Source organism: Neoarius graeffei, chromosome 21 (assembly GCF_027579695.1).
Source record: "Neoarius graeffei isolate fNeoGra1 chromosome 21, fNeoGra1.pri, whole genome shotgun sequence".
NCBI classification, from domain to species: domain Eukaryota; kingdom Metazoa; phylum Chordata; class Actinopteri; order Siluriformes; family Ariidae; genus Neoarius; species Neoarius graeffei.
The window spans coordinates 3,208,563-3,232,705 of NC_083589.1; the positions used below are offsets into that span (position 1 = coordinate 3,208,563).

General features: G+C 44.9%; 1 protein-coding gene across 7 annotated transcripts in view; it reads left to right on the forward strand.

Annotated features, from left to right (window-relative positions):
- Positions 1 to 1,207: 1,207 nt before the first annotated feature.
- nav3 (neuron navigator 3) overlaps positions 1,208 to 24,143 on the forward strand; it is a 203,970-nt gene continuing 181,034 nt past the window's right edge. For all 7 annotated transcript variants that reach the window (XM_060903775.1, XM_060903777.1, XM_060903778.1 and 4 more), the window contains exon 1: positions 1,208 to 1,544. In XM_060903775.1, the coding sequence (XP_060759758.1) occupies positions 1,344 to 1,544 (201 nt within the window). In that variant the 5' untranslated portion in view covers positions 1,208 to 1,343. The remainder of the gene's footprint in view (positions 1,545 to 24,143) is intronic.

A 24,143-nucleotide genomic window follows, 5' to 3' on the forward strand; every position in this document is an offset into this window, starting at 1 on the left:
GGTCATCACAGGGCTGACACATAGACACAGACAACCATTCACACTCACATTCACACCTACGCTCAATTTAGAGTCACCAGTTAACCTAACCTGCATGTCTTTGGACTGTGGGGGAAACCGGAGCACCCGGAGGAAACCCACGCGGACACGGGGAGAACATGCAAACTCTGCACAGAAAGGCCCTCGCCGGCCACGGGGCTCGAACCCGGACCTTCTTGCTGTGAGGCGACAGCGCTAACCACTGTGACGCCTACGCGTTATATCTTTGATTTTATTTTCAGGTGTCCAAAACTTCCCTACGTCTCTGTTTCCTAGTTCCCAGCCATCATCTCATCTCATCTCATCTCATTATCTCTAGCCGCTTTATCCTTCTACAGGGTCGCAGGCAAGCTGGAGCCTATCCCAGCTGACTACGGGCGAAAGGCGGGGTACACCCTGGACAAGTCGCCAGGTCATCACAGGGCTGACACATAGACACAGACAACCATTCACACTCACATTCACACCTACGCTCAATTTAGAGTCACCAGTTAACCTAACCTGCATGTCTTTGGACTGTGGGGGAAACCGGAGCACCCGGAGGAAACCCACGTGGACACGGGGAGAACATGCAAACTCCACACAGAAAGGCCCTCGCCGGCCACGGGGCTCGAACCCGGACCTTCTTGCTGTGAGGCGATAGCGCTAACCACTGTGACGCCTACACGTTATATCTTTGATTTTATTTTCAGGTGTCCAAAACTTCCCTACGTCTCTGTTTCCTAGTTCCCAGCCATCATCATCATCATCAAATATCTCCTAGTTCCCTCGTGAGTGTCCCTTATTCTTTTGTTTCCTCGTATTAAAATTCCCTTCTTTCCAGTGTTCCCTCACTTCCTAGTTCCCTTTGTCGCCTCTTTACCTACCGTATCTTCGTGTTCTTCAGTATTTTCTTTGTTGAAACTGCACTTGTTTTGTAATATTTCCTCCCTCTGAGTCTCCACGCTTTGTAGTTTGAGATATTTTAATATCTCCTCCCTCTCAGTGCTTTCTTTATTTTCAGCAATTATGAGTTGACGCCCCCGAGAGCTGCTCGCTCAAGTGTTCTGGCAGAAAGTGAGGAAAGAGAGGGAGGAGTGAAAGAGAGAGAGAGAGAGAGCGCAAGAGGAGGAGGAGTGTAGGGAGTGAACAGAGACACAGCGCAGGATTCGGTGCAGTTTACTGAGAGCAGCTGAAGAATGCACGTCTCTCTCTCTCTCTCTCTCTCTCTCTCTCGTGTGGTGTCTCTCGCCCTTTCCTGTCAGACTCTCGGACTCCACACACACACACTCGGACACTCTCTCACACACACTTTCTAAGCGAACATGCCTGTAGTCGGAGTGGCGTCTAAACTGCGGCAGCCGGCTGTCGCCTCCCGACCGGTTCACACCACGTTACCTATTCCTAACAAAGGTCAAAGGTCAGAGGTCAGCGCTTCGGAATCTACACCCGTGACCTGTCAGCTGTCAGTCAAATCGGAGCTACAGGAAAGAACCAGTCAAGATGAAGAGAAGAGGATCTGCAAGGTCAGTCAGAAATTTAGCAGTGGTGTGTGTGTGGCTGCAGGTGGATATACAAATCAACATGCAAGACATCTTTCACACACACACACACACACACACTTGCATTGCATTCTCACACACCTTGATGGTATTTTACATCCCGTGTCTAGTGTGTGTGGGTGTGGGTGAGAGTGGGTGGGTGGGTGTATGTGTGTGTTGTCAAGGAAATGGAATGTTTTCAAAATTTCCCGCCAGATCCGTGTTATAATGCTTCCGAGTGCCCTGATTGGTCGCTCTGACATAACAGCTGTAGCGTCCCTTTCCTACTTAATAAAGTTCCCTAGATTCCACTGTCCCCTCATTTCTCGTCTTCCCTGTTTCTTCTTGCTCACCAGTTTCTTGTGTCCAGTGTCTGTCTGTTCTTCATTTTGTCGTTCACTAGTTTTTCAGTGAAATATGTTCCCTTGTTTCCTGTGTTTTCTAGGGAATGCGAAAAGTAGGGAAGTTTGGCAATAAGACACTAAGGGGACTTTGCTCCTCAGGGAACAGTGTTTCTTCATTATTAACGTTCCCTAGTTCCCAAGTGGCCTTCTTTTTCAATGTTCCTTAATCCCAGTGCTCCCTGTTTTCTTTTCTTAAGTACCCGAGTGCCTTGTGTCCCGATGTTCCCTAGTTTTCAGTATCCTTGTTTTTGTCCCTAATTTTATTTTTTAAACTGGTTTCCAGAAACCACCACTTGTCCGTGACACTTTATTCCTGGTACTCCCTCCCCCACCCGCCAGTTTCGAGTGTTCTTCATTTTCGACTTCGGTGACAACAATCCTTTTTTTTGCTAGTTTCACTAGTCACTGAACTCGTGTAGACGCTGTAGTGTGCACTTGTTCACGACACTCCAGACGTCAGGGATGGATTTTCTCTGAAGTGAATTTAAATAAATGTGTAAAACCGTTTCATTGCTCTGAACTGAAGCAGGTTTCGGGAGATATTTTAAAGATGACGTTTATTTCGAACAGGTGACTCAAATCCCTCATGTCTCTCCAGCGCTGTTCGGGTCGGAAGTGTGTGCTGGACTTCAAAGGCAGCTTACGGTTGACCGCACAGTCGGGAATGTGTGTGTGTGTGTGTGTGTGTGTGTGTGAGCAGAGGCACTTGGCCCAGGTCCAGGGAAAAGCACTGACTGGAAGTGTGTTATCATTAACTACTAAGATTTTAGTGACCTCACACACTCGTCTCTCAACACACACACACACACACACACTCCTCAAACAGTGGACACTAAACCGGTAGCTATAAACCTCCAGTACTTATTATCTACATTAGCATTAAATCCGTCATGCGAAACTAAAGAACAAAAGTCCGGAACATTTGGAGTCTTCAGGCTTTAATTGTTTTTAATTTATATCAGTGTGACACTCGTTAAAGGGCAATTAAATCAAAATAAGTCATTAATGTTATTTATATGCAATTGTTATCTGTGTTTTAGATAAATACAGTGCGCTAGCTAGCTCAGGCGAGCTGGTTTGCGAATGTCAGAAGCATGAGGTTGCTTCATCACGGAACAATGTTTTTATAATTACGACTTAGCAGTGACTTTAGTGATCGCTAATAGCGGCTGAGTTCTGGACTCTGATTGGTCAGTGTTGAAGGTTGATTAATTCTCTCTAACAGCAGCTCTGACTGTAGTGCAGGTTTAGATTAATGCTCTCGATCTGATATGTTATGGTTTCTATGGTAACAGATCGTTCACAGGGGCGTGTCCGGCCGACGATCCACCGACCGTACACAAATTAGATGTGTTTGCATATCGTTTCTGGAAGGAGTCTCCAGTGTCAGCGCTGCGTAACACTCAGAGGTGGAGCTGTGACTTTGTTTTCTGACGTCTTCAGGACAGAGGAGGAGTTTACACGTCTCTGTCAGGAACAAAAGTCACGACAAGCTGTGATTTTTGTCTTGAAGAGAGAGAAACGAGAGAGACTGGTGAGGGGATGAGTGTGTTGAGCTGAGAGCTTTCCTTTTAGCACTTATCAAACAGCAATACAAAGAGGAAACAGAGTAAGGATTACACACACGCTCGCGGGGACACACACACACACACACAGATGGACAAGTGAGGACCTGTCCTAACTGGGTTAAAGGTCATGAGGAGTTGCAGATAACACTCTTTTCATTCTGTGTGTGTGTGTGTGTGTGTGTGTGTGTGTGTGTGTGTGTGTGTGTGCGCGCGCGCAGTTATTTTTGTGTTTGTGCATACTTGCTTGGACATGTTTGCCTTTATTTACACGCAGGACAGCAGGTTCACACCCTGATTAGTGTTTGAAAACACACACACACACACACACACACACACACACACACACACACACACACACACACAGGAGGTTTACAGTTATCTAGGGCACTTAATGTCTAATAGCAAGAAATTGAAGTCATTTGTACTGTTGATAAACAACTAATTGATCTGTACTGTGTGTGTGTGTGTGTGTGTGTGTGTGTGTGTGTGTGTGTGTGTGTGGTGTTGTCGTAGCGGTTCATGGTCTTGTGTGTCACTAAAAATTATTTATTTCAATTATTGAATTAAACAAACAAACATAATGAAGCAGAGAAATGAGGCATGGGAGTGGGCGGAGTTCCTCAGGGCTCTCTGCTCACTCCGTTCATGTTCGTGAAAAACTTGTTGTTCTGTTGAGTTCAGGAGGGAGGATGATAGTCGTGTGTTAGAGTCGTGCACTGTGAGCGTGAGTTCAGGAGGGAGGATGATAGTCGTGTGTTAGAGTCGTGCACTGTGAGCGTGAGTTCAGGAGGGAGGATGATAGTCGTGTGTTAGAGTCGTGCACTGTGAGCGTGAGTTCAGGAGGGAGGATGATAGTCGTGTGTTAGAGTCGTGCACTGTGAGCGTGAGTTCAGGAGGGAGGATGATAGTCGTGTGTTAGAGTCGTGCACTGTGAGCGTGAGTTCAGGAGGGAGGATGATAGTCGTGTGTTAGAGTCGTGCACTGTGAGAGTGAGTTCAGGAGGGAGGATGATAGTCGTGTGTTAGAGTCGTGCACTGTGAGCGTGAGTTCAGGAGGGAGGATGATAGTCGTGTGTTAGAGTCGTGCACTGTGAGCGTGAGTTCAGGAGGGAGAATGATAGTCGTGTGTTAGAGTCGTGCACTGTGAGAGTGAGTTCAGGAGGGAGGATGATAGTCGTGTGTTAGAGTCGTGCACTGTGAGAGTGAGTTCAGGAGGGAGGATGATAGTCGTGTGTTAGAGTCGTGCACTGTGAGAGTGAGTTCAGGAGGGAGGATGATAGTCGTGTGTTAGAGTCGTGCACTGTGAGAGTGAGTTCAGGAGGGAGGATGATAGTCGTGTGTTAGAGTCGTGCACTGTGAGCGTGAGTTCAGGAGGGAGGATGATAGTCGTGTGTTAGAGTCGTGCACTGTGAGCGTGAGTTCAGGAGGGAGGATGATAGTCGTGTGTTAGAGTCGTGCACTGTGAGCGTGAGTTCAGGAGGGAGGATGATAGTCGTGTGTTAGAGTCGTGCACTGTGAGCGTGAGTTCAGGAGGGAGGATGATAGTCGTGTGTTAGAGTCGTGCACTGTGAGCGTGAGTTCAGGAGGGAGGATGATAGTCGTGTGTTAGAGTCGTGCACTGTGAGCGTGAGTTCAGGAGGGAGGATGATAGTCGTGTGTTAGAGTCGTGCACTGTGAGCGTGAGTTCAGGAGGGAGGATGATAGTCGTGTGTTAGAGTCGTGCACTGTGAGCGTGAGTTCAGGAGGGAGGATGATAGTCGTGTGTTAGAGTCGTGCACTGTGAGCGTGAGTTCAGGAGGGAGGATGATAGTCGTGTGTTAGAGTCGTGCACTGTGAGCGTGAGTTCAGGAGGGAGGATGATAGTCGTGTGTTAGAGTCGTGCACTGTGAGCGTGAGTTCAGGAGGGAGGATGATATTCGTGTGTTAGAGTCGTGCACTGTGAGCGTGAGTTCAGGAGGGAGGATGATAGTCGTGTGTTAGAGTCGTGCACTGTGAGCGTGAGTTCAGGAGGGAGGATGATAGTCGTGTGTTAGAGTCGTGCACTGTGAGCGTGAGTTCAGGAGGGAGGATGATAGTCGTGTGTTAGAGTCGTGCACTGTGAGCGTGAGTTCAGGAGGGAGGATGATAGTCGTGTGTTAGAGTCGTGCACTGTGAGCGTGAGTTCAGGAGGGAGGATGATAGTCGTGTGTTAGAGTCGTGCACTGTGAGCGTGAGTTCAGGAGGGAGGATGATAGTCGTGTGTTAGAGTCGTGCACTGTGAGCGTGAGTTCAGGAGGGAGGATGATAGTCGTGTGTTAGAGTCGTGCACTGTGAGCGTGAGTTCAGGAGGGAGGATGATAGTCGTGTGTTAGAGTCGTGCACTGTGAGCGTGAGTTCAGGAGGGAGGATGATAGTCGTGTGTTAGAGTCGTGCACTGTGAGCGTGAGTTCAGGAGGGAGGATGATAGTCGTGTGTTAGAGTCGTGCACTGTGAGCGTGAGTTCAGGAGGGAGGATGATAGTCGTGTGTTAGAGTCGTGCACTGTGAGCGTGAGTTCAGGAGGGAGGATGATAGTCGTGTGTTAGAGTCATGCACTGTGAGCGTGAGTTCAGGAGGGAGGATGATAGTCGTGTGTTAGAGTCGTGCACTGTGAGTGTGAGTTCAGGAGGGAGGATGATAGTCGTGTGTTAGAGTCGTGCACTGTGAGCGTGAGTTCAGGAGGGAGGATGATAGTCGTGTGTTAGAGTCGTGCACTGTGAGAGTGAGTTCAGGAGGGAGGATGATATTCGTGTGTTAGAGTCGTGCACTGTGAGCGTGAGTTCAGGAGGGAGGATGATAGTCGTGTGTTAGAGTCGTGCACTGTGAGCGTGAGTTCAGGAGGGAGAATGATAGTCGTGTGTTAGAGTCGTGCACTGTGAGCGTGAGTTCAGGAGGGAGGATGATAGTCGTGTGTTAGAGTCGTGCACTGTGAGCATGAGTTCAGGAGGGAGGATGATAGTCGTGTGTTAGAGTCGTGCACTGTGAGCGTGAGTTCAGGAGGGAGAATGATAGTCGTGTGTTAGAGTCGTGCACTGTGAGCGTGAGTTCAGGAGGGAGGATGATAGTCGTGTGTTAGAGTCGTGCACTGTGAGAGTGAGTTCAGGAGGGAGGATGATAGTCGTGTGTTAGAGTCGTGCACTGTGAGAGTGAGTTCAGGAGGGAGGATGATAGTCGTGTGTTAGAGTCGTGCACTGTGAGTGTGAGTTCAGGAGGGAGGATGATAGTCGTGTGTTAGAGTCGTGCACTGTGAGTGTGAGTTCAGGAGGGAGGATGATAGTCGTGTGTTAGAGTCGTGCACTGTGAGAGTGAGTTCAGGAGGGAGGATGATAGTCGTGTGTTAGAGTCGTGCACTGTGAGAGTGAGTTCAGGAGGGAGGATGATAGTCGTGTGTTAGAGTCGTGCACTGTGAGCGTGAGTTCAGGAGGGAGGATGATAGTCGTGTGTTAGAGTCGTGCACTGTGAGAGTGAGTTCAGGAGGGAGGATGATAGTCGTGTGTTAGAGTCGTGCACTGTGAGCGTGAGTTCAGGAGGGAGGATGATAGTCGTGTGTTAGAGTCGTGCACTGTGAGCGTGAGTTCAGGAGGGAGGATGATAGTCGTGTGTTAGAGTCGTGCACTGTGAGCGTGAGTTCAGGAGGGAGGATGATAGTCGTGTGTTAGAGTCGTGCACTGTGAGCATGAGTTCAGGAGGGAGGATGATAGTCGTGTGTTAGAGTCGTGCACTGTGAGCGTGAGTTCAGGAGGGAGGATGATAGTCGTGTGTTAGAGTCGTGCACTGTGAGCGTGAGTTCAGGAGGGAGGATGATAGTCGTGTGTTCGAGTCGTGCACTGTGAGCGTGAGTTCAGGAGGGAGGATGATAGTCGTGTGTTAGAGTCGTGCACTGTGAGAGTGAGTTCAGGAGGGAGGATGATAGTCGTGTGTTCGAGTCGTGCACTGTGAGCGTGAGTTCAGGAGGGAGGATGATAGTCGTGTGTTCGAGTCGTGCACTGTGAGCGTGAGTTCAGGAGGGAGGATGATAGTCGTGTGTTAGAGTCGTGCACTGTGAGCGTGAGTTCAGGAGGGAGGATGATAGTCGTGTGTTCGAGTCGTGCACTGTGAGCGTGAGTTCAGGAGGGAGGATGATAGTCGTGTGTTAGAGTCGTGCACTGTGAGCGTGAGTTCAGGAGGGAGGATGATAGTCGTGTGTTAGAGTCGTGCACTGTGAGCGTGAGTTCAGGAGGGAGGATGATAGTCGTGTGTTAGAGTCGTGCACTGTGAGCGTGAGTTCAGGAGGGAGGATGATAGTCGTGTGTTAGAGTCGTGCACTGTGAGCGTGAGTTCAGGAGGGAGGATGATAGTCGTGTGTTAGAGTCGTGCACTGTGAGTGTGAGGCTGTGTGTATGTTGTGTGCTGTGTGTTTATAAACTGTAGCGTGTGGTTGTGCTGATGATGGTAAACTGAAATAAAAGATCAGCGCTTCCTCAGGCCTCACAGCGTTATTCTTAGTGATGGACTTTGTGTTCTGTCGAGTCAGCATTGTGGTTCTGAAGGAAACGGATCGTTCTCCACTTGGGTTCCGGTTCTGACAGTATATTATTTTCTCACTCGTTTGGTCTTCATCACAAATAGCTTTTTTTTGCTTGTAATTCTGTGCACCTGTGAGGAACACTCATACTGAGTTCCCCGCCCTCTCACTGTCCTGCCCTCTCGCTGTCTCGCTGTCCTGCCCTCTCGCTGTCCTGCCCTCTTGCTGTCTCACTGTCTCTAACTCTTGCTGTCTCTCCTTTTTGCTGTCCCACCCTCTTGCTGTCCCACCCTCTCACTGTCTCTCCCTTTTGCTGTCTCACCCTTTTGCTGTCTCTCCTTCTTGCTGTCTCTCTCTCACTGTCTCTCCCTCTTGTTGTCTCACCCTCTTACTGCGTCTCTGGTTTGCTGTCTTGTTGTCTCTCCCTCTTGCTGTCTCACCTTCTCACTGTCTCTCCCTCTTGCTGTCTCACCCTCTCACTCTCTCACTGTCTCTCCCTCTTGTTGTCTCACCCTCTTGCTGTCCCCCATTTGTGTCTTGCTGTCTGTCTCTCTTGCCGTCTCACCCTCTTGCTGTCTTGCTGTCTCACCCTCTTGCCGTCTTGCTGTTGCACCCTCTTGTTGTCTCACCCTCTTGCTGTGTCTGCCATTTGCTGTCTTGCTGTCTCTCCCTTTTGCTGTCTTGCTGTCTCTCCCTCTTGCCGTCTCACCTGCTTCCTGTCTTGCTGTCTCTCCCTCTTGTTGCCTCACCCCCTTGCTGTCTCTCTCTCTTGCTGTCTCGCTGTCTCACTCTGCACCACCTCACCAATGAACTCATCCCTCGATGCTCCCAACCTCGCAGTACTACTGTTTATGGACATGGAGCAAAAATGTCTGATCCGTCACTCCTCTTTTTCTTCATGGAAAATGATCGGAGTTAACGGTTAACGTAGCAGCAGCTGAGTTGCGTCCGAGAGGTCGGATAGTTTACAGAGAATGAAAGTGTTATGATCTGACATGGAGACGCTCCGTCTAATCTCCACCGTCGCTTCGGCTGCTCATGACTGGACGGTTTCTGTTCCTGGATAAAGCCTTGAGAAACGACACGCCCGTGAAAACCGCGAGAGTTGTCGTTGCCGATTGTTCTGCATCAGGATCAACACTATAAACAGGATTCTCGTTCTCACGTCTGCTCATTAACATTCATACACATTCAAATCACATGAATCGAGCCAATTATTCTCAAGTGAAAAGAAAATGTGAGATGAAATTTGTTCAATTTGTTAAAATAAAAAACACTAGTTATCTCTCAAACCAAACTAGAACCATTAATAGTTCAAACTTATCCCATACTGTTGTTTAATTCAATTTCTATGAAAGCAATGCAGGTTTATGCTGCATTATTTCTATAGTAACAGCTCAAAGATACTTTAATAAGGTTTTTAAAACATTTTATGTAAGGAGTCTCCAGTTTCAGTTGTGGGCTAATTTGTCTTATTAAAGTGAGGGAAGGTCATTTTGGATAAAAAAGTAAGAGTAAGCAAGATTTTGAAAGTTTCCAACTGATAAAGTCCCACCATCTCCGTTCAGCCTTCCTTCCAAAGCCACTCCTCCAAAGCACATGAACGCGCACTGCCTGACTACTGCTGCAGGATGAGACCATGAGAGAGAGAGCATAGAGGGGAGGAGCTTAGCACTTTGTTGTCATATCCAAATTCCTCATGTCTCATTCACGTGTACGAAAACACCAACATTATCATAATGAATGTAAACAACAAACATGGCTGCTGTTAGTACTTGCAGCTGTCAACTAGAATGTTAGCTTTAGCAGTATGTTTGTAATATGTCTGCCTCGCCTTGTGAAAGACTCGAGTCAGACTCAGTGACTGGACAGGAAGCGTGCGCTCAGGTAGGCCATCCGATTCTTTCTTTCGGAACGGGTAAAATAATTGGACGAGCTTTTTACAGCCCTGCGTCTGCCACAGATGACGGACTTTTTACGTTTTATTCTCCGAGCATTTGATTTATTCATAGCTGTCAGGATGTAAAGAGAATTTCAAGAAACACAACGAAAAATGTTTGCGAAAACATTTACATACCCGACCTTTAACTTCAAGAGGGGGAGGAAAAAAAAACAGAGCGAGGTGAGGGAGCGACTGTTAACAAGAAAAATGAAGAGATAAAAGTGATATTCTTTAATCAATAAAATGTACAGTGGGGCAAAAAAGTATTTAGTCAGTCACCAATTGTGCAAGTTCTCCCACTTAAAAAGATGAGAGAGGCCTGTAATTTTCATCATAGGTACACTTCAACTATGAGAGACAGAATGAGAAAAAAAAATCCAGAAAATCACATTGTCTGATTTTTAAAGAATTTATTTGCAAATTATGGTGGAAAATAAGTATTTGGTCAATAACAAAAGTTCATTTCAATACTTTGTTATATACCCTTTGTTGGCAATGACAGAGGTCAAACGTTTTCTGTAAGTCTTCACAAGGTTTTCACACACTGTTGCTGGTATTTTGGCCCATTCCTCCATGCAGATCTCCTCTAGAGCAGTGATGTTTTGGGGCTGTCGCTGGGCAACATGAACTTTCAACTCCCTCCAAAGATTTTCTATGGGGTTGAGATCTGGAGACTGGCTAGGCCACTCCAGGACCTTGAAATGCTTCTTACGAAGCCACTCCTTCGTTGCCCAGGCGGTGTGTTTGGGATCATTGTCATGCTGAAAGACCCAGCCACGTTTCATCTTCAATGCCCTTGCTGATGGAAGGAGGTTTTCACTCAAAATCTCACGATACATGGCCCCATTCATTCTTTCCTTTACAGGGATCAGTCGTCCTGGTCCCTTTGCAGAAAAACAGACCCAAAGCATGATGTTTCCACCCCCATGCTTCACAGTAGGTATGGTGTTCTTTGGATGCAACTCGGCATTCTTTCTCCCCCAAACACAAGTTGAGTTTTTACCAAAAAGTTCTATTTTGGTTTCATCTGACCATATGGCATTCTCCCAATCCTCTTCTGGATCATCCAAATGCTCTCTAGCAAACTTCAGACGGGCCTGGACATGTACTGGCTTAAGCAGGGGGACACGTCTGGCACTGCAGGATTTGAGTCCCTGGCGGTGTAGTGTGTTACTGATGGTAGCCTTTGTTACTTTGGTCCCAGCTCTCTGCAGGTCATTCACTAGGTCCCCCCGTGTGGTTCTGGGATTTTTGCTCACCATTCTTGTGATCATTTTGACCCCACGGGGTGAGATCTTGCATGGAGCCCCAGATCGAGGGAGATTATCAGTGGTCTTGTATGTCTTCCATTTTCTAATAATTGCTCCCACAGTTGATTTCTTCACACCAAGCTGCTTACCTATTGCAGATTCAGTCTTCCCAGCCTGGTGCAGGTCTACAATTTTGTTTCTGGTGTCCTTTGACAGCTCTTTGGTCTTGGCCATAGTGGAGTTTGGAGTGTGACTGTTTGAGGTTGTGGACAGGTGTCTTTTATACTGATAACGAGTTCAAACAGCTGCCATTAATACAGGTAACGAGTGGAGGACAGAGGAGCCTCTTAAAGAAGAAGTTACAGGTCTGTGAGAGCCAGAAATCTTGCTTGTTTGTAGGTGACCAAATGCTTATTTTACCGAGGAATTTACCAATTAATTCATTAAAAATCCTACAATGTGATTTCCTGGATTCTTTCCCCCCATTCTGTCTCTCATAGTTGAAGTGTACCTATGATGAAAATTACAGGCCTCTCTCATCTTTTTAAGTGGGAGAACTTGCACAATTGGTGGCTGACTAAATACTTTTTTGCCCCACTGTATAAATATTGGTAAGTTGCTGTGGTATAAGGGGAATAAAACACTTTGGGTTGTGCTGTTATTGGAAAATAATCAGTGTTGTGTTTGGTAACTGCTTCATCATGCCATCACTCAGTGGTTCACCGTAGTAGCAACCTCCGAAGATTTTTACTCCTTATTTAAATAGATAATACGGTTAATATAGCTCTCTCAGGGCCATTTTCTTTGAGCAATTACTCTGTTCTTTACACACACACACACACACACACACACACACACACACACACACACACACACTTTGCAGCAGATAAGAGATCTTTCTCAGCAGTAGGAGAAAATGGGGTCCCTCAGGGCTCAGTGCTCGGTCCGTGTAAAAACCTCAAGTGTGTATGATCCAGCAAACAGGAGGAATGTAAACACACACACACACACACACACACACACACACACACACACACACACACACACACACACACATCACTCAGGTCTTCAGGAGAACACACAGAGTGTGTGTGATGTGTGTAGTGACAGCAGTGGAGTGTGGGCGTGTCCGTGCGTTGGTGATGGGTGGTCTGAAACCAATTATGCACGAACATTAACACGTCTGAGTGAAAGATGAAATGTCACCTTTAACGTAGGACATGTGGGTTAGCATTAACGTTAGCACTAGTGTTAGCATCTCACTGAGGACGTTTAAGTAAAGTTGCTTACTCAACACGCTTTTTCCTCTCAGCGCTGAAACTGACCTGGAATTGGATTTCTATAAAGGATTTGCAAGATTAGCATTCGCGGATTAGCATTGCGTGATGAGCAACACTGTCTGCTGTGCAGTTAGCGACGTTAGCAAGATAATGTCATTTAACAAATGCATTATGGGATTTCTGATGTGTAGGGTGTGGTTTTAGTATTCACCTTGAATAATTAGCAACATTAGCACCATGTTGGGATGGATTAGCAGGAATAGCATTGCGTGGTCTGTGTTTGAGCGTGAGCTCTGATTGTAGGTCTCAGGGAGAGACTGAGGACACGACAGAGGTTCTAAGGTACTGAATTAGATATTTGAGAATTATTTGAATACGTTTTTTAAAGAAATTGATCGTCGGAGGGGGCGGCACGGTGGTGTAGTGGTTAGCGTTGTCGCCTCACAGCAAGAAGGTCCGGGTTCGAGCCCCGTGGCCGGCGAGGGCCTTTCTGTGTGGAGTTTGCATGTTCTCCCCGTGTCCGCGTGGGTTTCCTCCGGGTGCTCCGGTTTCCCCCACAGTCCAAAGACATGCAGGTTAGGTTAACTGGTGACTCTAAATTGAGCGTAGGTGTGAATGTGAGTGTGAATGGTTGTCTGTGTCTATGTGTCAGCCCTGTGATGACCTGGCGACTTGTCCAGGGTGTACCCCGCCTTTCGCCCGTAGTCAGCTGGGATAGTCAGCTTGCCTGCGACCCTGTAGAACAGGATAAAGCGGCTAGAGATAATGAAATGAGATGATCGTCGGAGTTGAAGGCTGGATGTTGGGGGAAGATCAGTTTTAGATCGATTTCATTTTAAATCTGTCATTAACAACGAGAGATTTAATCTGTTATGATGCCGAATGGCATTGTGGGACCTTGAGGATATGAAGTTTAGTGTGTGTGTGTGTGTGTGTGTGTTGACCTTTGAACGTGTTTCCTCCTCAAATGTGTGACACTTCTCTCTCTCTCTCTCTCTCTCTCTCTCTCTCTCTCTCGGACTAACTGTGGTAATCTTCCATTTCACACATGAGTGAATTCATCCGTTTCTCTTCCTTGAACTCGTTCCTTGCTTCATTCTCTCTCTCTCTCTCTCTCTCTCTCTCTCTCCACTGTCTACTGCACACACCTGGCGCAGTGTGTAGACCTGGCACTGATTAAAACTGTGACCACGAGCCCTACACACACACACACAGAGGAGAAACATCTGTGACACACCGCAGGAGACAGAGAGAGTGAAGGAGGAAGGAGAGATGGACAGACGAGGATGGTAAAGGAAAGACCAGAAATAGAGACACATGCAATAACTGTGCTAATGTTCCATTTCACGGATGACAGAATTCTTCCGTTCTTTCCTGTGTTTTGTCCTTGTGTGTGTGTGTGTGTGTGATGAATATACCGTGACTCAGTGAATATCTGACTAAGAGAAACTGCTCTCACATTAAACACATTAACGAGCTCCTCTCATTCCTTTTCCTGTTCTCTCCATCCATCCTACTCCTTTCTTTCTTCTCTCCACGCCTCCTCTGCGCAGAGCTGCTCTGACTCTTAATGCGTGTCACACTGGGCTCTCACAGATGTTTCTCCTCTCTCTCTCTCTCTCTCTCTCTCTCTCTCTCTGTGTGGAGAGGTTACTCTTGGTCAGATGAGATTCTCTAAAGCACGGCCTTCACATTCCATCAAACTATTTCAACGTTTTTTAATTTCAAAATATTCATAATGTTCAGACGGTGCTGTGTTTTGTTCATTTCTCGCACAGTAATCATCTTAATCGCTCGTGTTCGCCTGAGAGAGAGAGAGAGAGACAGAAAGCGCTCTCATACTGGGAGTCAATGTTTTTCCAAATGTGTTGTTTTTTCTTTAATGTTCCTCTGCGTGATGTGCGTTATTCAGCGACTCGAGGTTATTTAGAGCTCATCAGCGTGTTTACTGTATTTCATTCCTTCTGTATTTTACTCACCCTGTTTATTCCTCTCTTTTATTCTTTTTCATACTGTTTCACTTTTCATAAACCGATCGAAAGGATCCATTAGGTGTGTAAACACTCGGGCGGTTTGCTTTCTGCACGTGCTCACTCCGCCTTCACGCAGCGATGACGCCCGGACACTTGCGCCAAGGTTTCCTTTGTCTGCTCTCGACACACAGATGTTTACGGCAAATCATGTTCAACTTTTACACAAAATAATCAAATTAAATTACCGTACTTTTAAAACCTAATGTGCCGACATAAATCTTCTGGTAATCAGAACAGGCGAAGAACATCTGGGCCTGTACAGGACGGCGACCCTGCGCTCGCGTCCTCCTGTTCAGCACATCGACACAGAGGAGCGTTCTGTTCTGTCCGACTGATAAAATGGATAAAAGAAACACGATACGATATGATTGGCTGAAACACTCCTCACGTCCATCCTCGGAAATTCTATTCCGATTGTACACATGGGACGTACCGTAATCGCACACAGCTATCTGATCCCGGCCGTTTAAACAGAGCGTTCGGAATCGATGCACTCGGAATGGAGCGAATCTCTTTCGGCCCTGAATAAAACTGCTCGGACCCCTAGCTCTCATCACCTCTCACACCCACGCTACAGTTTCGCTTTATTATTGCTTTTTGTTGGTGCATTTCTATCTCTCGCTCTCCTTTTCTGCATTTTTATCTTATCTTTTAATCTCCAGTTTATTTTTATTTTTTTCTATCTTCCTTTTTCCGTCACTCTTTCTGTATCTCCCTTTCATAACTTTTTATATCTCTTTCCTCATTATCTGTAGTTCATCTTTCTTCTCTCCCTCATTTTTTCTGTCACTTTATCATTTTATTCCTCATTCTCTCTCTCTCTCTCTCTCTCTCTCTCTCCTTCATTTTTTTCTGTCACTTTATCATTTTATTCCTCTCTCTCTCCCTCATTTTTTCAGTCACTATCATTTTATTCCTCTCTCTCTCTCTCTCCTTCATTTTTTGTCACTTTATCATTTTATTCCTCTCTCTCTCTCTCTCCTTCATTTTTTTCTGTCACTTTATCATTTTATTCCCCTCTCTCTCCTTCATTTTTTGTCACTTTATCATTTTATTCCTCTCTCTCTCCTTCATTTTTTGTCACTTTATCATTTTATTCCTCTCTCTCTCCTTCATTTTTTCTGTCACTTAATCATTTTATTCCTCTCTCTCTCTCTCTTTCTCTCTCTCTCTCCCTCATTTTTTCTGTCACTATCATTTTATTCCTCATTCTCTATCTCTCTCTCTCTCTCTCTCTCTCTCTCTCTCTCTCTCTCATTTTTTCTGTCACTTTATCATTTTATTCCTCATTCTCTCTCTCTCTCCTTCATTTTTTCGGTCACTTTATCATTTTATTCCTCTCTCTCTCTCTCTCTCTCTCTCCTTCATTTTTTTCTGTCACTTTATCATTTTATTCCTCTCTCTCTCCTTCATTTTTTCTGTCACTTAATCATTTTATTCCTCTCTCTCTCTCTCTCTCTCTCTCTCTCCCTCCCTCATTTTTTCTGTCACTTTATCATTTTATTCCTCTCTCTCTCTCTCCTTCATTTTTTTCTGTCACTTTATCATTTTATTCCTCTCTCTCTCTCCTTCATTTTTTCTGTCACTTAATCATTTTATTCCTCTCTCTCTCTCCCTCATTTTTTCTGTCACTTTATCATTTTATTCCTCATTCTCTCTCCCTCTCTCTCCTTCGTTTTTTTCTGTCACTATCATTTTATTCCTCATTTTCTCTCTCTCTCTCTCCTTCATTTTTTCTGTCACTTTATCATTTTATTCCTCTCTCTCTCTCTCTCTCTCTCTCTCTCTCTCTCTCTCATTTTTTTCTGTCACTGTCATTTTATTCCTCATTTTCTCTCTCTCATGCTTTCTCTCTCCTTCTGTCTCTCTCTCTTTTCTTTTCCTCATTTTTTCTGTCACTTGATTGTTTTATTCCTCTCTCTCTCTCTCTCTCTCTCTCTCTCTCTCTCTCTCTCTCTCTCATGTTGTTGGTCGTTGCACAAAAACCACAGGAAGTTTGTATGTGCTGCTGCGGTTTTGTTCGAATATGAGAGGAAGTTGACTGCATCAAAGTGTGTGTGTGCGTGTGTGTGTGCGTGTGTGTGTGCGTGCGTGTGTGTGTGCGTGTGTGTGTGCGTGTGTGTGTGTGTGTGTGCGTGCGTGTGTGTGTGTGTGATCTGCCTGCTTTCCTTTTCTCCCTTTTGTTAGTCAGCTTGCATGTAAACGAACTCTTACTCAGAAGACAGAAGTAACAGATGAAATGGGACAGAACTCCAGAGAACATCAACATTTACCTCAGCTGGCGGTTAAACGACTGCGAGCGGTCTCCGTATGAGCACGCTAACAGTTTAGCGAGCTGGCCTGGACCAGAGGAGTGTAATATATGGAGACGGTGTGGAGATAGTGATGGTGAAAACTAAATAAAACCATCAGCAACGTCAGCATTTACTTCAGATGTGTCGTTAAATTACCACTACGACGCTCCATATGACTGCAGCTGCACTTTAGATAGTTAGCATGTACCAGGTAGCGTTGTAGCTGTGATAGGTGTAAAAGCGCAGTAACAGTGCAAACAAGTCAGAACTATCCAGGAGATCGACATTTTCCTCAGGCGTGTTGTTAAATGATGAAGAAGCAGCTCAGGATTGCTAATATTTCCATGTAGCCAGCCAGCTAGCGTGTATCAGGTAAATGTTGTGTAATGATGATGATATATAGGTACAGCGATCGTGAAAAGTAGATACAATTATCAGGAACATCAACATTTCTTTCAGATGTGGGGATGAATGTATTAGGAGACACTCCGTTTGACTAAAAATACACCATAAATAGATTTAGCATCAAATGCTAACACCGGAGTGAACTGATTTAATAATACAGCAATAATACAGTAACCTGCAGAGAGGTCATTTAATTAAACTACAGGTGACTGTGTGTGTGTGTGTGTGTGTGTGTGTGTGTGTGTGTGTGTGTGTGTGTGTGTGTGTGTTTTACAGGATAGTAGCACATTGCTTTAGTAGTCGTGCACCATGCGCCGGAGGAAACCTCTGAATGTATTCCCTTTGATCTTTTCTCACAAACACATGTGCGTGCGCACACACACACACACACACACACACACACACACACACACACACACACACACACTATACACAAGGAAATATTCATTTCCTTCAGGTTGACAGCTGCAATTTGTCAGTGGAAGGTTGAGTACTACAAAACACATTACTTGTATTTGTATATATATATGTGTGTGTGTGTGTGTGTGTTTAGTTGTAATCTGTGCTGTAGAATGTATAACATTATGGTTTAGGGATTAAGGTTGAGGGTTTAAGGTGTACTTAAGGCCTTTACACACCGAATACAGCATGAAATCGTCATGCGAACAAAAAATTAATTTGTCCACAGACAAACCGAGTCTGATGGGAATTTGTGAATATTCCGCATTCTGTTTCCTGCTCATTTCACACCGGTTTTGCACTGCGACTCTCCGTAACGTCCTGAGAGGATGATGGCGTCGTCTAGTCGTGATGAAGGCAATAATTATAGATACGCTTTTAAGAAAGAGAAAGTTTAGTGTACAGCTAAACTGTTGTTGGAACGGAGATGACATAATAATAATAATAATAATAATAATAATAATAATAATAATAATAATTTCACTTAAATTAACATTGAAATATAGTCAAATGCACATTACAGACATTAATAAATAGTTAATTACAAAACATTGTCTATTTTACAAAAAATCTAAAAATTCTTATATAAAACATAAAACATCTAAAGCAAAACAGATTGATACTGCTTATTGTCTAAAATAATTTAGTTTTTTCTTCATTTAAATATTATGGTTGCAAAATCAATGAATAAAATGTTTCTATGAAAGAAAATCCGAATATGATGGAAATATCTCATAATAAAAGATTTTATTTTTTCGCGGTCCGGTTTCCATCAAATCCTGCTCTCTGATTGGCTGGTGAGCGGACCCCGGTTATGGGCCTCTGGCAACTCGCTCGTTCACAAACACAACAAACAAACATAGTAGCAATTTTTGTCAACATTTATTTTCACATTTCTCAGGAGAATAGCATTAATTTTACAGCATGGATAGCGATAACGACAGTGTTCACAGCGAAAGCGAGTTTTACTACCCTGAGGAAGAAGAAATAAAAGAAAACATTTCAGGAGAAAGCTAAAAACCTCTAACTGTTGCTAACACCGAGCAAAAACATGGCTGAATCCTGAATGACTCCTATTTGTATAAATAGGGGACTACATAGGCGGCAAAATGTAGTTTTTTTCCTGCCATGGAAGTGCACTTGTATACCGAGGAGGAAGCTATTTGCATTACAGCCGTGAATGAGGATTCAAAATGGCGGCTCGGCTCGGTTTTCCCTTTCGGGCGCTCTCATTTTCTGTTAGAATTTGATAAAGAAAAAAATAAATATATTATTTACCAGCTTAAGGTCAGTCCATATGGTGAAATACCGTGACCTCGGCCTTGAATACTGACCTCGGCCCAGAGGGCCTCAGTCAGGCCTCGGTCACGGTATTTCACCATACGGACCTCCCAGCTGGTAAATTTACATATATATATATATATATATATATATATATATATATATATATATATATATATATGTATATATATATATATATGTATATATATATATATATCCATGTCATCCTCAAGCTCGGGTCCTCTACCAGAGGCCTGGGAGTTTGAGGGTTCTGCGCAGTATCTTCGATGTTCCTAGGACTGCGCTCTTCTGGACTGAGGCTTCAGATGTTGTTCCTGGGATTTGCTGGAGCCACTCTCCCAGTTTGGGGGTTACTGCCCCAAGTGCCCCCACTACCACGGGGACCACGCAACCCTTGACCTTCCACATCCGTTCCAGCTGCTCTTTCAACCCTTGATACTTCTCAAGTTTCTCATGTTCCTTCTTCCTGATGTTGGCGTCAGCTGGGATCGCCACATCTATCACCACCACCCTCTTCTGCTCTTTGTCCATCACCACTATGTCCGGTTGGTTAGCCAGGATCTGTTTGTCAGTCTGGAAGCTGAAGTCCCACAGAACCTTGGCCCTGTTGTTCTCAGCCACCTTCTGTGGTATGGCCCATTGGGACTTGGGTACTTCTATTCCATACTGGTTGCAGATGTTCCTGTATATTATCCCAGCCACTTGGTTGTGCCTCTCCATGTACGCTGATCCAGCTAGCATCTTACACCCTGCTACTATGTGCTGGACTGTTTCAGGGGCTTCTTTGCACAGTCTGCATCTTGGGTCTGATCTACTCTGGTAGATCCTGGCCTCTATGGCTCTTGTGCTTATGGCCTGTTCTTGTGCTGCCATGATTAGTGCCTCTGTGCTGTCTGTCAGTCCTGCATTATCCAGCCACTGGTAGGATTTCTTGATATCAGCCACTTCCTCTATTTGACGGTGGTACATACCATGTAGGGGTTTGTCTCTCCAGGTTGTCTGTTCCTCCTCCTCCTCTGCACTCTCATCAGGGTTCTGCTGCCTGAGACATTCACTTAGCAGTTCATCCTTTGGGGCCATCTTTCTGATGTATTCTCGGATTTTCGATGTTTCATCCTGGACCGTGGTCTTGACGCTCACTAGCCCTCGGCCTCCCTCTTTCCGCTTAGTGTATAGTCTCAGGGCGCTGGACTTGGGGTGGAACCCTCCATGCATGGTGAGGAGCTTTCTAGTCTTGATATCTGTGGCTTCTATCTCCTCCTTTGGCCAGTTTATGATGCCAGCGGGGTATCTGATGACTGGTAGTGCGTACATGTTGATGGCTCGGACCTTGTTCTTACCATTCAGCTGACTTTTCAGGACCTGCCTTACTCTCTGGAGGTATTTGGCTGTGGTTGACTTCCTTGTGGCTTCTTCATGGTTTCCATTAGCCTGTGGGATGCCAAGGTACTTGTAGCTGTCTTGGATATCACCTATGTTGCCCTCTGGTAGGTCAATATATATATATCATCTCATTATCTGTAGCCGCTTTATCCTTCTACAGGGTTGCAGGCAAGCTGGAGCCTATCCCAGCTGACTACGGGCGAAAGGCGGGGTACACCCTGGACAAGTCGCCAGGTCATCACAGGGCTGACACATAGACACAGACAACCATTCACACTCACATTCACACCTACGGTCAATTTAGAGCCACCAGTTAACCTAACCTGCATGTCTTTGGACTGTGGGGGAAACCGGAGCACCCGGAGGAAACCCACGCGGACACAGGGAGAACATGCAAACTCCACACAGAAAGGCCCTCGCCGGTCACAGGGCTCGAACCCGGACCTTCTTGCTGTGAGGCGACAGTGCTAACCACTACACCACCGTGCCGCCTATATATATATATATATATATATATATATATATATAATGATACATTAATATGATCGATAGTAGTATATAAAATTTATCCATAAGCAGCCCAAAACAAAAAAGTTTTAACCAAAGACTTAAAATAATCAAAATTCTTCTCGTGTCTGATTTCACAAGGAAGAGCATTAAAAAGTTTAGGCGCTGCGACAGCGAAGGCCCGAATTAATTTGGACGATGACGGAGACATTTTCATTCCATCAAACACATTTAAGAGTCAAAGCTGAGGGACGGGATGTTCGACAAGAAGAAAGAAGGCAACGCTCAAGGTGTTCACAGGTGAGGTAAAGCCGCTCGGCTCTGAGACATGAGTGACGCGGCGCACAGCAGAGACTTGCCACTAAAGTCGAGTTTATTTTTCTGGCCTTGTTCCTGTTTGTGGTTCTGTTGTGTGACATCAGTGAAACTCTCATTTGACTGGTCACGTGATATGAAATTTCACAACAAAAAGCCGGATCAGAATTAATATTTTCATCGTACTGAAGTTCGTTCTTTGGTGTGTAAAGACTAAAAAGAACACGTATTTAATGACCTGCGTGATTTCTTGTGAATATTTTGTCCAGAAATTCGGACTTGGTGTGCAAGGAACTTTCAGGTTTATATTAGAGACTTTAAGGTTAAGATAAGGAAAAAGCAATAGAGTTTATATTTAAGGTTTAGGTCAGTATTTAGATTCAGGATGGCACGGTGGTGTAGTGGTTTGCACTGTCGCCTCACAGCAAGAAGGTTCTGGGTTCGAGCCCAGTGGCTGATGGGGGGCCTTTCTGTGTGGAGTTTGCATGTTCTCCCCGTGTCTGTGTACGTTTCTTCTGGGTGCTCCGGTTTCCCCCACAGTCCAAAGACGTGGTTCGGTTAACATGGGGCAGCCTTGGGTTGAGGTGCCCTTGAGCAAGGCACCGAACCTCCAACTGCTCCCTGGGCGCTGTAGCATGGCTGCCTGCTGCTCTGAGCATGTGTGTGTGCTCATTGCTCACTTGTGTATGTGCATATGTGTGTTCACTGCTTCAGATGGGTTAAATGCAGAGGGTGAATTTCACTATGCTCGAGTGTGTACATGACAAATTAAGGCTTCTTATTTTTCTTAATGGCAAGGGTTAGGGTTTAGGGTTAAATTTAGGACTAACGATCAGGGATTGGGGTGATTTTGAGAGTTTAGGATCAGGTGTAGAGTTAGGCTTAGTGTTTAGGGTCAGTGGTACAGGTCTGTAGAATCAGGATTGGGGTAAAGGCTAGGTTTTAGAGTTCATGATAGGATTGAAGTTTGGGTACAGGGTCAAGTCAAGTTTATTTGTATAGCGCTTTTAACAATAAACATTGTCCCAAAGCAGCTTTACAGAATTTGAACGACCCAAAATACGAGCCAATTTCATCCCCAGTGAGCACGCCCGTGGCGACAGCGGCAAGGAACCTCTCCCCCCCCCCAGATGACACGAGGAAGAAACCTCGAGAGGAACCAGACCCAAAAGGGGACCCATCCTCACCTGGGCAACAGCAGACAACAGGGTGAGGGTTAGCATGTGGGATTGAGGGTTTAGGGTTTAGTTTTAAGACTAAGATTTAAGATTGGGGTGGATGGTTTAGGTGTAGAATTAAGGGCTAAGTTTAAGGGTTTAGGGACAATCAGATACTATGATCAGGGTTGAAATTTAGACTTTGGATTAGGGCAGCCTTTCTCAACCGGGGTGCCACAGCACCCTGGAGTGCCGTCTGGCTTTGTTAGGGGTGCCGTCAAAAAATTATATATTCTAACATTGAAATAAATAAAATGAATTAAAATTCCAAAAAATTATAGTTACACTAATGCAGATCATCGCCGCCTCATGCATCATCAGAATTTGTCTCACGAACCCCTTTCCCATGTCACAACGTCACTGCCGGGGTCAGCGTATGGTCAGCTTGACTGCGTATGTTTTATATGGGGGTGCCTTGAGAATTTGTATACTTCTGAAGGGTGCCATGACTGAAAAAAGGTTGAGAAACGCTGGATTAGGGTTACAGGTCAATTTTCAGCTTTATGATCAGGAGTTAGAGTTAATTAAGGGTTAAACTGTAACATTTCTCATCTTATACACTTCCATTAAGAACCTGATTATATCTTTATTAATATCCACTATTGGACATGTTGTGTGGCTTTGATGACTGTATTCATTGTAAATTAAACACACATAGGAATTTATCTGACATGAGGATCCAGAACACTCTAGCTGTGTGTGTATAATGCCAGATTAGATTGCTTTATTGTCTGATTACAGATGGCAGAGCTGTATCATCTTCAACTCACGTTTATTCTGAAATAATCCTGTCATATACTATTTTGAAACATTACTTAGTTTTTTTTTTTTTTGTCATTTTTCAGAAGTTGACTTTTATTAGTTTGAAGATTATTCTGCAGTCATGCTCACCAACAGGATCTAAAACCTGTGGAACCTGTAGTGAAACTGTCCAGTCTTGTCTTGTTGTTAAAAAAAAACAAAACGCACTAATGGGGGCTTGGTCTTGACTTTTTGCCAGAAAGCTCCCTAAGGAATGTTTGCATTGGAAGCCACTGCACTTAACACGGCATGGTACAGAGAATCACACCCGATGCGTAACCCCTGCCGAAGTAGGTGTCTTTGGATTTCAGAGAAATTATAATCATGACATTTATTTGGAAATCCCCTGAAAATGGAGGCCCAGACACTCATCCTCAGGGGTTTCCTAACGGCAGATGGAAATAAAGGGGAAGTTGCGAACATCACCTTTTAGGGTTCAGGGAGTCGGATTGACCTGAACATCAGCTCTGCGATCGTAATATGCTGAAATGGGTCACGCTGAATAAGAGGTTTTAAGGGCTTGCGGTTTCTCCAACACGGCTCCCCTACAAGCCTGTAATTTAGAAAATGTGCTCAAATATTTGAGTGTATTCGTCAACGGTTGATGAAATGTAGAATTATGGGTCCAGTGTCTGGCGTTTACCTCGGTTCTGGCTCAGTCCGAGGTTCCATTTGTTGTCACTCTGAGCTGAATTGAATTGAACGTTTTCCCAGAAACTACTGCTAGTAATTACTGACTATGCATGTTTTTGGTTTTCTCTCTTTAAACCCAATGACCTGTATGAATAAAGTCCTAGTTTATGTCTTATTTTATTTTATATATTTTAATAAAATTAACCATTTTACATGGACTGTGGTTTTCCCCTTTGAGGTGATTAATCCATATCATTAAAACTTTTATTAA